This window comes from Salmo trutta, chromosome 12 (assembly GCF_901001165.1).
Source record: "Salmo trutta chromosome 12, fSalTru1.1, whole genome shotgun sequence".
In the NCBI taxonomy this organism is placed as follows: Eukaryota; Metazoa; Chordata; class Actinopteri; order Salmoniformes; family Salmonidae; genus Salmo; species Salmo trutta.
Window position 1 is genome coordinate 82,429,071 of NC_042968.1, and position 15,083 is coordinate 82,444,153.

Consider the following 15,083-nt stretch of genomic DNA (forward strand, 5'->3'; position numbering starts at 1 on the left):
GGGAGACTCCCCAAACATATGGAAGGAGGTACTCTGGTTAGAAGAGACTAAAATGTAGCCATTTGGACATCAAGGAAAATGCTATGTCTGGTGCAAACCCAACACCGCTCATCACTCCGAGAACACCATCCCCACAGTGAAGCATGGTGGTGGCAGCATCATGCTATGGGGATGTTTTTCCTCGGCAGGGACTGGGAAACTGGTCAGAATTGAAGGAATGATGGATGGTGCTAAATACAGGGAAATCCTTGAGGGAAACCTGTTTCAGTCTTCCAGAGATTTGAGACTGGGACGGAGGTTCACCTTCCAGCAGGACAATGACCCTAAGCATACTGCTAAAGCAACACTTGAGTGGTTTAAGGGGAAACATTTAAATGTCTTGGAATGGCCTAGTCAAAGCCCAGACCTCAATCCAATTGAGAATATGTGGTATGACTTAATGATTGCTGTACACCAGCGGAACCCATCCAACTTGAAGGATCTAGAGCAGTTTTGCCTTGAAGAAATGGGCAAAAATCCCAGTGGCTAGATGTGCCAATCTTATAAAGACATACCCCAAGAGACTTGCAGCTGTAATTGCTGCAAAAGGTGGATCTACAAAGTATTGCCTTTTGGGGGGGGGGGGGGGGTGAATAGTTTTGCACGATCAAGTTCTGTTTTCTTGTCTTATTTCTTGTTTGTTTCACAATAAAAAATATTTTGCACCTTCAAAGTGGTAGGCATGTTGTGTATTCAAATGATACAAACCTCCCCCCCAAAAAATCAATTTTAATTCCAGGTTGTAAGGAAACTAAATAGGAAAAATGCCAAGGTGGATGAATGCTTTTCGCAAGCCACTGTAAATGTACATTGCTGTATTGTACATAGGCTGGTCATCTAGGTTTGTACCATCACCATGAAGAAAAACAATGCACAACACAGTAACTGAGTACATCGAGACATCAAGTGGTCTGTGATGATGTAGCCCAGTTGGTAGAGCATGGTGCTTGCAATGCTAGGGTTGTGGGTTCAATTCCCACAGGGGACCAGTACAAAAAAGCATTAAAATGTATGCAAACTTCTGTAAGTTGCTCTGGATAACAGTGTCTACTAAATTGGAAAAGGAATGAATAGACAATTTCAGGTCCCCAGCAAGAATGGCGCTCAAACAGAAGGCGGAATTAACAAAGAGTCACTGACAACAACCAAACAAAACAGGTGGGGTTGGCCTGCCATACTACTATCGTGAGCCAACCTCAGTATCTCTAGTTGGTGCGTAACTGGAACGACAATTTGAGATACACTGGGCCAATCGTCTTGCCCAGAAGTGGCGCGAGAATGCCATCTCTGTCAAACTAACCCACACAAACTTTATCAAACACCTCCTCTGGATGCATCTCAGCAACAACAGGGGAGAGGGAAACATCTTTACACTGTTCCGAAATCAGCTGCATCCTAGACATGGAAGTTTCAACTTTAGGGACCCTCTCTTCCTTCAGCGGTACTACAAACTCGCACATCTTTCGGTTTTGAAAGGAGAGGTCAACCCAGGTTTAGCAAAATCAGGATCGCCCACAAACATCTCAGACAGATCGACCATGGTGAGATTACTGACATCCTCCTCAACACTAGACTTGATCCCGGCGACTTTCTTAGGCAAGGCACGTGTAACAGCACGCGTTGGGAACACTTTAGGGTACTTTTCTGATAACCTAATTCCTCTTCTCTGGGTTCTTTACAAAACGACAGGATTTTGCACGACCTTCCCTCCAGCCAAATTGTTTCCCAAAATTAATGAGACCCCCTTCAAAATTCGCTTCATCGGTAGGCTAGGCGTCAACGGAACCAGAAAAAAGATCAGACTTGAGTTCCATATTTTACAAAGGAACTTCCATGCAACTTATCTCCATGCTTGTACTAACACACTAGCCAGTTGCTGAAGTGTCAGACAAAGGCAAAACACCCTCCAAAATGAAGGATTCTCACTGGCTGCTTAACAGCATCGCCACTCTGCAGAGACACAAACCCGTTTGAAACAAAGGGTTCATCTGATCTAAAATCTTGTTTAGGAGATACACTGCTCCCAACCAGAGACTTAATGGGCTGGAGTGCTCCCACAAGAAGAAACTGCTTTTTCTCTCTCATTCTTTGGCTTCAACTTAGGACACAGAGACAATGTGTCCTTTCTCATGGTAGTAATGACTAACTGGCGGATACGAAAACCCAGTTTTCTGACGATCTTTATCTTTGGGCACTGTAGAAATGGACTGAAACCTTGCAGTAGGAGGTGACTTCTCTGGATTTCTTTTTGCGTAGGGATAACTACTGGATGTTTTGTATGTGAAGGTAGTTTGAACACTAACTAATCTGCAAGAAGTGCAGCTTTCTCAAGAGTGAGATCCTTGTGCTCATAAATGTAGGTTGCAACCCTTTTGTGAAGGGAATTTAACTGCTTGAAAATTATGAGTGTCTTTATATCCTCAAGGTCCATGACCTCTTGAGAACCACACCACCGATCAAAAAGCCGTGCTTGTTCCCTTTAAATTCAACATGCTTTGTGATTGTCTTTTGTAATTTACAGAACTGTTGTCTGAATGCCTCTGGGACCAACTCGTAAGCCCGAAGGATAGTCCGAAGAATAGCAGCTTTAACAGTGTCATAATCGGAACTCTGGTCAAGAGATAAAGCGCCGCACACTTTCTGAACCTTTCTCAAAAGAACACTTCGGAGGAGCAGTGACCAAATATCTCACAGACATTTTAGGGATGTGGCAATTCGCTTAAACAGAGTAAAATATACATCCACCTATTTTTCATTTAAAGGCAGTACAAGCTTGCTGTTCAGGCCAAGATCAAACTCTGTTAAGAGTGCAGGATGGCCTGACTGTGATTTGGAGTGTTTCCAGATCTACAGTGCATTCGGAAAGTATTCAGACCCCTTGACTGTTTCCACATTTTGCTACGTTACAGCCTTTTTCTAAAATTGATTTTTTTTAAAAATTATAATAATCTAGCGTCATACACAAGACTCAAGGCTGTAATCACTGCCAAAGGTGCTTCAACAAAGTACATAGTACAGGGTCTGAATTCTTATGCAAATAAGGTATCTGGTTTTTTTTTTTTTTTTTTAAATTAGCAAACATTTCTAAACCTGCTTTTGCTTTGTCATTATGGGGTATTGTGTGTAGATTTATGAGGAAAAAAGTAATTGAATACATTTTTGAAAAAGGCTGTAACGTAACAAAATGTATAAAAGTCAAGGGGTCTGAATACTTTCCGAATGCACTGTATCTCTTGTGGGCGAATGGCATGCTCACGTTCTAATTTATTTTGCTTCAATTTTGCCTTTAGTTCTACCTCTCTCAGTTACATGTCTATGGGGTGTACTCTACCACCTGTAGGACCCTTTTCATCAACCTCCCTTTCCGGAAGGATTTCCTCCTCCACCAAAGCAGTACCAATCAACTCTTTGACTACTGCTTTTGGATTGCCAGATGCCACCTTGATGTCATAATGTTTTTGGATCGCCAGGTGCCACCTTGATGTCATAATGCTTTGAAATGACACACAGATTTGCCTTTGTACATTTAGCTAGCATCTCCCATGTAGGGTTTTCCACAAATGCTTCCAACTTAAAGTCCATGGCTTTAGTTTTAAGCCTGTGTGTTCATGCAGCTTGCAAAAGGATTTCACCAATCTTATAACACATTTGGGTGGATGTCAGTAACAGAAACTCTACCACAAAAGTGTATTTTGAACACAAATATCTGGGCACAGCAGAGCTTCATAGTAGGTGATTAGAGCGACGACCATACTCATGGGAAACAGTTGTGGCTGCTTTGCATGATGTATTGTTGTTTCTACCATCTTGCCTTTGTGCTGTTGTCTGTGCCCAATAATGTTTGTACCATGCTTTGTGCTGCTAACATGTTGTGCTGCTGCCATGTTGTGTTGCAACCATGTTGTTGTTATGTGGTGTTGCTGCCATGCTATGTTGTTGTCTTAGGTCTCACTTTATATAGTGTTGTGGTGTCTCTCTGGTCGTGATACGTGTTTCGTCCAATATACACTGCTCAAAAAAATAAAGGGAACACTTAAACAACACAATGTAACTCCAAGTCAATCACACTTCTGTGAAATCAAACTGTCCACTTAGGAAGCAACACTGATTGACAATACATTTCACATGCTGTTGTGCAAATTGAATAGACAACAGGTGGAAATTATAGGCAATAAGCAAGACACCCCCAATAAAGGAGTGGTTCAGCAGGTGGTGACCACAGACCAGTTCTCAGTTCCTATGCTTCCTGGCTGATGTTTTGGTCACTTTTGAATGCTGGCGGTGCTTTCACTCTAGTGGTAGCATGAGACAGAGTCTACAACCCACACAAGTGGCTCAGGTAGTGCAGCTCATCCAGGATGGCACATCAATGCGAGCTGTGGCAAGAAGGTTTGCTGTGTCTGTCAGCGTAGTGTCCAGAGCATGGAAGCACTACCAGGAGTTTGGCCAGTACATCAGGAGACGTGGAGGAGGCCGTAGGAGGGCAACAACCCAGCAGCAGGACTGCTACCTCCAGCTTTGTGCAAGGAGGAGCACTGCCAGAGCCCTGCAAAATGACCTCCAGCAGGCCACAAATGTGCATGTGTCTGCTCAAACGGTCAGAAACAGACTCCATGAGGGTGGTATGAGGGCCCGACGTCCACAGGTGGGGGTTGTGCTTACAGCCCAACACCGTGCAGGACGTTTGGCATTTGCCAGAGAACACCAAGATTGGCAAATTCGCCACACTGGCGCCCTGTGCTCTTCACAGATGAAAGCAGGTTCACACTGAGCACGTGAAAGACGTGACAGAGTCTGGAGATGCCGTGGAGAACATTCTGCTGCCTGCAACATCCTCCAGCATGACCGGTTTGGCGGTGGGTCAGTCATAGTGTGGGGTGGCATTTCTTTGGGGGGCCGCGCAGCCCTCCATGTGCTCGCCAGAGGTAGCCTGACTGCCATTAGGTACCGAGATGAGATCCTCAGACCCCTTGTGAGACCATATGCTGGTGCGGTTGTCCCTGGGTTCCTCTTAATGCAAGACAATGCTAGACCTCATGTGGCTGGAGTGTGTCAGCAGTTCCTGCAAGAGGAAGGCATTCATGCTATGGACTGGCCCGCCCGTTCCCCAGACCTGAATCCAATTGAGCACATCTGGGACATCATGTCTCACTCCATCCACCAACGCCACGTTGCACCACAGACTGTCCAGGAGTTGGCGGATGCTTTAGTCCAGGTCTGGGAGGAGATCCCTCAGGAGACCATCCGCCACCTCATCAGGAGCATGCCCAGGCATTGTAGGGAGGTCCTACAGGCACGTGGAGGCCACACACACTACTGAGCCTCATTTTGACTTGTTTTAAGGACATTACATCAAAGTTGGATCAGCCTGTAGTGTGGTTTTCCACTTTAATTTTGAGTGTGACTCCAAATCCAGACCTCAATGGGTTGATAAATTGGATTTCCATTGATTATTTTTTGTATGATTTTGTTGTCAGCACATTCAACTATGTAAAGAAAAAAGTATTTAATAAGATTATTTATTTCATTCAGATCTAGGATGTGTTGTTTAAGTGTTCCCTTTATTTTTTTGAGCAGTGTATTTATTTGTAATCCCAGCCCCTGTTCCCGCAGGAGGCCTTTTGCCTTTTTGTCTGCTGCTGGATAAACATGTGTTATGGCTTTACACCCCCTGCTATATTGTGGATAAACACAGAGGGTGTTCTTAAATGGAAGACTCTCCAACATAATCCAGGTAGAATCAGGAATTCCCCAGAGCAGCTGTCTAGGCCCTTTACCTTTTTCAATCTTTACTAACAACATGCCACTGTCTTTGAGTAAAGCCAGTGTGTCTATGTATGCGGATGACTCAACACTATACACATCAACTACCACAGTGACTGAAATGACTGCAACACTTAACATTGAGCTGCAGTTAGCACACAGATCAGACACCCATGCATACCACACAAGACATGCCACCAGAGGTCTCTTAACAGTCTCCAAATCCAGAACAGACTATGGGAGGTGCACAGTACTACATAGAGCCATGACTACATGGAACTCCATTACACATCCCGTAACTGATGCCAGCAGTAGAATCAGATAAAAAAAACCTACACCTCATGGAACAGTGGGGACTGTGAAGCAACACAAACATTAGCACAGACACATACATACACACATGATAACATATGCTCTATTCATATACGTACACATGGATTTTGTGTTGTAGTTATGTGGTAGTGGAGTAGGGGCCTGAGGGCACACAGTGTGTTGTGAAATCTGTTCTACAATTTTAAAAACATTACAATACATTTATAACTGCCTTACTTTGTCCGGACACCAGGAAGAGTAGCTGGTGTCTTGGCAGCAGCTAATGGCGATCCATAATTAATACAAAATACATAGAATTAAGTTGCATTTGCAAAGTATTTCAAGAAACTGGAAAACATATCAAGTAAGCATTTTTATATTCCACAAGTATGAACTGTTTTGTACAAATAATTATCAAATCAAATGTTAATAGTCACTTGCACTGTGTATAACAGGTGTAGACCTTACAGTGAAATGCTTACTTACGAGCTCCTAACCAACAGTGCAGTTTCAAAAAAATGCAGATAAGAATAAGAGATGGAAGTAACAAGTAATAAAGTAAAAAAATAAATAATATATATATATATATATATATATATATATATACATATACATACACGGGGGATGCCGGCACAGAGTCAATGTGCGTGCACCGGTTGGTTGAGGTAGTATGTACAGTTGAAGTCGGAAGTTTACATACACTTATGTTGGAGTCATTAATACTGGTTTTTGAACCACTACACACATTTCTTGTTAACAAACTATAGTTTTGGCAAATCGGTTAGGACATCTACTGTGTGCGTGACACAAGTAATTTTTCCAACAATTGTTTACAGACAGATTATTTCACTTATACTTCACTGTATCACAATTCCAGTGGGTCATAAGTTTACATACACTAAGTTGACTGTGCCTTTAAACAGCTTGGAAAATTCCAGAAAATGATGTCATGGCTTTAGAAGCTTCTGATAGGCTAATTGACATCATTTGAGTCAATTGGAGGTATGTATTCAAGGCCTACCTTCAAACTCAGTGCCTCTTTGCTTGACATCATGGGAAAATTTAAAGAAATCAGCCAAGACCTCAGAAAAAAAATGGTAGAACTCCACAATTCTGATTCATCCTTGGGAGCAATTTCCAAACGCTTGAAGGTATCATGTTCATCTGTACAAACAATAGTACGCAAGTATAAACGCCATCGGACAAACAGCCGTCATACAGCTCAGGAAGGAGACGCGTTCTGTCTCCTATAGATGAACGTACTTTGGTGCGAAAACTGAAAATCAATCCCAGAACAACAGCAAAGGATGCTGGAGGAAACAGGTACAAAATGATCTATATCCACATTAAAACGAGTCGCATATCAACATAACCTGAAAGGTTGCTCAGCAAGGAAGAAGCCACTTCTCCAAAACCGCCATAAAAAAGCCAGACGACGGTTTGCAACTGCACATGAAGACAAAGATTGTACTTTTTGGAGAAATGACCTCTGGTCTGATGAAACAAAAATAGAACTGCTTGGCCATAATGACCATCGTTATGTTTGGATGAAAAAGGGGGAGGCTTGCAAGCCGAAGAACACCATCCCAACCGTGAATCAAGGGGGTGGCAGCATCATGTTGTGGGGGTGCTTTGCTGCAGGAGGGATTGGTGCACTTCACAAAATAGATGGCATCATGAGGGAGGAAAATTCTGTGGATATATTGAAGCAACATCTCAAGACATCAGTCAGGAAGTTAAAGCTTGGTCGCAAATGGGTCTTCCAAATGGACAATGACCCCAAGCATACTTCCAAAGTTGTGGCAAAATGGATTAAGGACAACAAAGTCAAGGTATTGGAGTGGCCATGATAAAGCCCTGACCACAATCCTATAGAAAATGTGTGGACAGAACTGAGAAAGTGTGTGCGAGCAAGGAGGCCTACAAATCTGACTCAGTTACACCAGCTCTGTCAGGAGGAATGGGCCAAAATTCACCAAACTTACTGTGGGAAGCTTGTGGAAGGCTACCCGAAATGTTTGACCCAAGTTAAACAATTTAAAGGCAATGCTACCAAATACTAATTGAGTGTATGTAAACTTCTGACCCACTGGGAATGTGATGAAAGAAATAAAAGCTGAAATAAATCACTCACTACTATTATTCCGACATCTCACATTCTTAAAATAAAGTGGTGATCCTAACTGACCTAAGACAGGGAATTTTTACTTGGATAAAATGTCAGGAATTGTGAAAAACTGAGTTTAAATGTATTTGGCTAAGGTGTATGTAAACTTCTGACTTCAACTGTACATGTAGGTAGAGTTATTAAAGTGACTATGCATAGATGACAACAGAGAGTGGTGTGGAGGGGGGGGCCAATGCAAATAGTCTGTGTAGCCATTTGACTAGATTTTCAGGAGTCTTATGGCTTGGGGGTAGAAGCTGTTTAGAAGCCTCTTGGACCTAAACTTGGCGCTCCAGTACCGCTTGCCGTTCGGTAGCAGAGAGAACAGTCTGAGACTAGGGTGGCTGGAGTCTTTGACAATTTTTAGGACCTTCCTCTAACACCGCCTGGTATAGAGGTCCTGGATAGCAGGAAGCTTGGCCCCAGTGGTGTACTGGGCAATTCGCACAACCCTCTGTAGTGCCTTGCGGTCGGAGGCCGAGCGGTGCAGCTGTAGAACCTTCTGAGGACCCATGCCAAATCTTTTCATTCTCCTGAGGGGGAATAGGTTTTGTCATGCCCGCTTCACGACTGTCTTGTGTGCTTGGACCATGTTAGTTTGTTGGTGATGTGGACACCAAGGAACTTGAAGCTCTCAACCTGCTCCACTGCAGCCCCGTCGATGGGAATGGGTGCGTGCTCGGTCCTCTTTTTCCGTAGTCCACAATCCTCTCCTTTGTCTTGATCACGTTGAGGGAGAGGTTGTTGTCCTGGCACCACATGGCCAGGTCTCTGACCTCCTCCCTATAGGCTGTCTCGTTGTTGTCGGTGATCAGGCCTACCACTGTTGTGTCATCGTCAAATTTAATGATGTTGTAGGAGTCGTGCCTGGCCGTGCAGTCATGAGGGAACAGAGAGTACTGGAAGAGGCTGAGCACGCACCCCTGAGGGGCCCCTGTGTTGAGGATCAGCGTGGCGGATATGTTGTTACCTACCCTTTCCACATGGGGGCGGCCCGTCAGGAAGTTCAGGATCCAGTTGCAGAGGGAGGTGTTTAGTCCCAGGGTCCTTAGCTTATTGATGAGCTTTGAGGGCACTATGGTATTGAATGCTGAGCTGTAGTCAATGAATAGCATTCTCACATAGGTGTTCCTTTTGTCCAGGTGTGAAAGGGCAGTGTGGAGTGCAATATCTGTGGATCTGTTGGGGGCAATATGCAAATTGGAGTGGGTCTAGGGTTTCTGGGATGATGGTGTTGATTTGAGCCATGACCAGCCTTTCAAAGTACTTCATGGCGAGCCATTCTCAAGTTACAAATGCTGGTAAGTACTGAATTACCTGAATTACAGGTACCTCAGCCAAGACAAATAAACACAATCATTCACCTCGTTGTATGGTTAGTATATATCCAGCCGGTAGGGACTATAGAGGCTGGGTTTTGTTCCTACTAACTCCGGTGGAGGACTGGCTGCAGTGTGATCAGTCTTCCACTGGGTGGTGCTGGTCTAGCTCCCCTGTCTGTCGGTCTGGTTTGTGAACTGGGCCAGGAATGCGGGCAGCTTATCAAAACCACCAGCCTTTTCCTGATCAGCTAGAGGAACATGGTCCAAACACTGCTAATTAGACTGACACTAAACTCACTCCTAATATTAGACAGTTAGAGAAAACTAGACAACCTAAGATACTGAGGATTTCTATGGAAAAGGGGAGGCCAAGTGAACTCGTTTCTTGTTGCAGGAACTATGGTTAAGCTCCAAGGGCAAAGCCATGAAAACTATATGTGAGGGTCAGAGACATAAGATATCTAATCACAATCATACACTGATACAAGTCATGTTGTAGGGACTGTGGAAAACTACAGACAAAGAGACATATGAGAGAGAGAGACGAGAGAGACGAGAGAGACGAGAGAGACGAGACAGACAGAGAGAGAGACAGACAGACAGAGAGACAGAGAGACAGAGAGAGAGAGAGACAGAGAGACAGAGAGAGAGAGAGAGAGAGAGAGAGAGACAGAGAGACAGAGAGAGAGAGAGAGAGAGAGAGACAGAGAGAGGTTGGAGAGGGAGAAAGAGAGGAGGGGATGTGTGACCATGACACAATCACAGTCACACTGGTTTCCTCCCCCTAAGGCTGGCCTGCTTTTAGTCTGCCAGTTCATAAAGACTCCAGTGGGCTGAGGCAGTGATTGGCTAGGACACTGGGCTAGGAAAATAAACCCACCTCACTAACCACAGTAAGAACCTACACTGAAGGGGTCTGCAGCAGAACCATGAACTGTCCATTATACAACACACCAGGTGAAAGTGCTTCAAAGACAGATAATCATTCTCACATAGCCCCCAGGTGGCAGGGTAGAGAACTGCCTGTCATGACTTCATTATCATTGTGTGAAAGTGTGAAGTAAAACTGTGCAGGTGCCCTGGTGTCTACATGCTTCCGGATTCTGAGGCCAGAATCTGTTTCTCCCACCATAATCATTCACAACAATCTCAATATATTCAGCTCAGTGTTGTAATGTGAGGGGACTCAATCACCCATGCTGCTCCACTATCTTACCTCTGCTGCTGGGCGTCTCATGGGGGTGGAGTCTGGTTGTAACGGACGGTGGTGACACAGTGGTTTTCTCTGCAGCATGTGTTTTGGCGGTGCTCTTCTTCAGGGCTTCTCTTATGGCCGTGCTGCTAGCCACAGGGGATGGGGTGACGGTCCTGTGGAAAGGGGATGGTGTATAGATGCTAGGGACAGGGGACCGAGTGGTACTGGGGACAGGGAAGGGTGAGACACTGGGGACAGGGGACCGAGTGGTACTGGGGACAGGGAAGGGTGAGACACTGGGGACAGGGGACCGAGTGGTACTGGGGACAGGGGACCGAGTGGTACTGGGGACAGGGGAGGGTGAGACACTGGGGACAGGGGACCGAGTGGTACTGGGGACAGGGGACCGAGTGGTACTGGGGACATTGGAGGGTGAGACACTGGGGACAGGGGAGGGTGAGACACTGGGGACAGGAGACATTTTGACACTGCTTGGGACATTGGACAGTGTGATGGGGCTAGGGACAGGGGACAGTGTGATGGGACTAGGGACAGGGGACAGTGTGACGGTCTTCTCTGACCCGTGTGATTTGGCAGTGCTCTTTTCTAGAGCATCTCTGATGGCATTACTGCTGGGGACAAGAGGCAGTATGACACTGCTGCTGGGGACAGGAGAAGGTATGACACTGCTGCTGGGGACAGGAGACGGTATGCCACTGCTGCTGGGGACAGGAGACGGTATGACACTACTGCTGGGGACAGGAGAAGGTATGACACTGCTGCTGGGGACAGGAGAAGGTATGACACTGCTGCTGGGGACAGGAGACGGTATGCCACTGCTGCTGGGGACAGGAGAAGGTATGACACTGCTGCTGGGGTCAGGAGAAGGTATGACACTGCTGCTGGGGACAGGAGACGGTATGCCACTGCTGCTGGGGACAGGAGAAGGTATGACACTGCTGCTGGGGACAGGAGAAGGTATGACACTGCTGCTGGGGACAGGTGACGGTATGCCGCTGCTGCTGGGGACAGGAGAAGGTATGACACTGCTGCTGGGGACAGGAGACGGTATGACACTGTTGGTTACAGGGGATAGTGTTATGATGCTAGGGAAAGCAGACGGTGTGATGGTTTTGGGGACAGAAAACGGTGTGATGGTAGGAACAGGGGTTATGGTCTTGGGGACATGAGACGGTGTGACAGTGGGGACAGGGGATGGAGTGGAGCTTGGTACAGAGGACGGTGTGATGGTCTTGGGGATAGAGGACGGTGTGGTACCCAGCCTCAGGTTGGAAGGGCCAGCTCTGGGGTGAGGTCTGTAGGACAGGAGGACTGGATTTTCCTGTGGACCATCTACTTCTACATCCTGCTGCAACTCAGCCTGCTGGGGAACAGGAAAAAACAGTCAGATTCATATGCATCATTTTATATATAACATTTCTTCTACCGGAACCAAATGTATTTATGTTACTGAAAGGTTTGATGGAATGCTTCCAGTGACAACATCACACTCCACCCAAATTGAATACTTCAATAGTCTCTCTCCCCTCCCCCCACTGTAGCAGCAGCACCAAATACAACTACATCAGCAGTACCAAATCAGTCCCCTCTCCCGATCTCACAAACAAATATCAACCACAAATAACCACTGCCAGACGTCTGAGTCACTGAGCTATTTGTACAGTTAAGATTGACAACCTGAATTCTACAAAACAAATCATTTGTTAAAACATAGAATTTCTGTCTCTTAGTTCAATCAGATGACATAAAAGTGTGGGGTTGTGCATTGAGACATTGACATGGGTTGGGCAGAGACGTGCAGTGGCATGTTTGCGATGAGTCTTGGGTAAGGATGAAGTGATAGAGGGAGAGTTTTGTCCTGCGGTTCAGCTTGGCTGCATTAGGAGAAGAGAGGAAAGGAGAGCTCCCCTGCCCAAACCTCAGGAGACAATCCCACAATCCCATCCATCTGTGACTGACGCACTCCTCGTCTCTGGTGTTTCAGTTCCCTGATCAAGTTTAATAACCATCTGCTCCAGGGGAGTGTGTGTAAGTTCCTCTTACACACACACACACACACACACACACACACACACACACACACACACAACCACAATCAAAAGACCCCCTTTCCCCAGTCCCATTGCAGCCTGTGGTAGAGAGTGATGACAGACATACTGGAGGGCCGCTACAGTTCAGCTGCTCCCCCAAACAGACAGAGAAAGAGGGGTGAGACAGCAAGGCCAGAACAGAGAGACAGGAGAGAGAGGTTAGAGAGACAGGAGAGAGAGGTTAGAGAGACAGGAGAGGTTAGAGAGACAGGAGAGAGAGGAGAGAGACAGCGGGGAGAAAGAGGACCTGGAGAGAGGCTGCACAAAAGGGAGAGAGAGTGGGTGCCACTGTCCAGAAGCAATGTGTGATAGCTGTAACCTGCCACTACTTTTTATTTATTGTCACATACTGTACAGGTGCAGTTTTACAGGGTCAGCCATAGTAGTACCTCACCCCTGGAGCAAATTAGATTAAAGTGCCTTGCTCAAGGGCACATCAACAGATTTTTCACCTTGTCGGCTTGGGGAATCGAACCAGCAACCTTTTGGTTACGGGCCTAATGCGCTAACCACTAGGCTACCTGTAGCCCATAATGTGTTACTTTCTCAACCCCATACCTGGCCAGAAATACTAGAAGCTTAACATTGTGCTTTCCCGTCATTGGTTACATGACAATTGATGGTATGCCACACATTATTGCTGTTCAAGAAGTGACAATAAAATGACCTTTCCAGTCACTAACTCAACCTTACTCAGAAACTGTGCATAGCGTTATACCTTAAAGGGGCAATCTGCAATTGCAACATACATTTTTGGACTTCTAAATTAACGATATTCTTGAAGAATATAACATATAAATGCCTACTATGGCTGACCCTGTAAAAACAACACATTTCACTGCACCTATCCGGTGTGTGACCAACATTTTTTTTTTTTTATCTGTCGGAACCCAAAATACAAGCTTATTTTACTCCAATGTTTGTAAACAAAGTAAATCTATTGTAAACAAACACTTTATAGCCTCAAAACATGACTAAAACTATAATTTTGATATCATGGATGGTCAGTCCTTGTATCCATAGCTCTGTCTATGAATTTGTGGTTATATTTCTCAAGCCCCATCACTCAGCTGTTTACTAAAACAAGTGGTGAAATGACCGCTTTGTTATTGAACTCCGGATTGGCCCTAAATTAATGTAGCATATATTTTTATGCAATCAACATAAGAGGTACCACACTAGTATATCTAATTTTAAACAAAAGTTAATCCTAAAAACAAATGCCCTCATAATGTAATAGTATAAGACAAACCCTTTACAGAACCCAAACTCAGAAATCTGTTATAATACTTACTTTTTCCACTGCTGCAGGTGGCTGCTGCTCACTCACTGCCACCTGTGGGTTGAACACACAAACACAGGCATTACAGAGCGAGCCAAGACACAGACAGTAAAGTGCAGTACACAAACATACCTGTAGAGGGGGCAATGTCCTCACTTCCTCACTGTTCTCCTGTTGGAAAAGCAGGAACATGTCAGTTGAGCTGACAGATCAAAACACACTTTACATTTTCTGACAAGAACCTGCTAGGTGTTTGACATTTTTTGAATCAAGTATTCTTACTTAGAAAAATGTAAGCACACCGAAGACCACATAGGCATATTTAATTTAGATTCATTTCTTATGTGCTTATTCAGACTGTTCTACACGGAACAAAAATATATACACAACATGTAGTGTTGGTCCCATGTTTCATGAGCTGTAATAACAGATCCCAGAAATTGTACATATGCCCCAAAACATTCTCAAAAATGTGCACAAATTTGTTTACATCCCTGTTAGCGAGCATTTCTCCTTTGCCAAGATAATCATTAAAATAAGCATGATCATTACACAGGTGCACCTTGTGCTGTGGACAATAAAAGGCCATTCAAAAATGTTCCGTTTTGTCACACAACACAATGCCACAGATGTCTCAAGTTTTGAGGGAGCATGCAATTGGCATGCTGACTGCAGGAATGTCCACCAGAGTTGGTGCCATAGAATATAAATGTTATTTCTCTACCATAAGCCACCTCCAACATGGTTTTTGAGAATTTGTCAGTACGTCCAACCAGCCTCACAACCGCAGACCATGTGTATGGAGTCTTGTGGGCGAGTGGTTTGTTGGTGTCAACGTTGTGAACAGAGTGCCCCATGGTGGCAGTGGGGTTATGGTATGAGCAGGCACAAT

The 15,083-nt window shown here is 45.0% G+C and overlaps 1 protein-coding gene across 6 annotated transcripts in view; it reads right to left on the bottom strand.

The window, feature by feature from the left end:
• zgc:100829 (vegetative cell wall protein gp1) overlaps positions 1-15,083 on the bottom strand; it is a 38,751-nt gene that overhangs the window by 15,201 nt on the left and 8,467 nt on the right. For 5 of the 6 annotated variants that reach the window (XM_029770009.1, XM_029770008.1, XM_029770007.1 and 2 more), the window contains exons 5-7: positions 14,324-14,362; positions 14,204-14,245; positions 10,820-12,182 (exon numbers count right to left, since the gene is read on the bottom strand). In XM_029770009.1, the coding sequence (XP_029625869.1) occupies positions 10,820-12,182; positions 14,204-14,245; positions 14,324-14,362 (1,444 nt within the window). The remainder of the gene's footprint in view (positions 1-10,819; positions 12,183-14,203; positions 14,246-14,323; positions 14,363-15,083) is intronic. The other variant, XM_029770011.1, reaches the window with a different exon arrangement.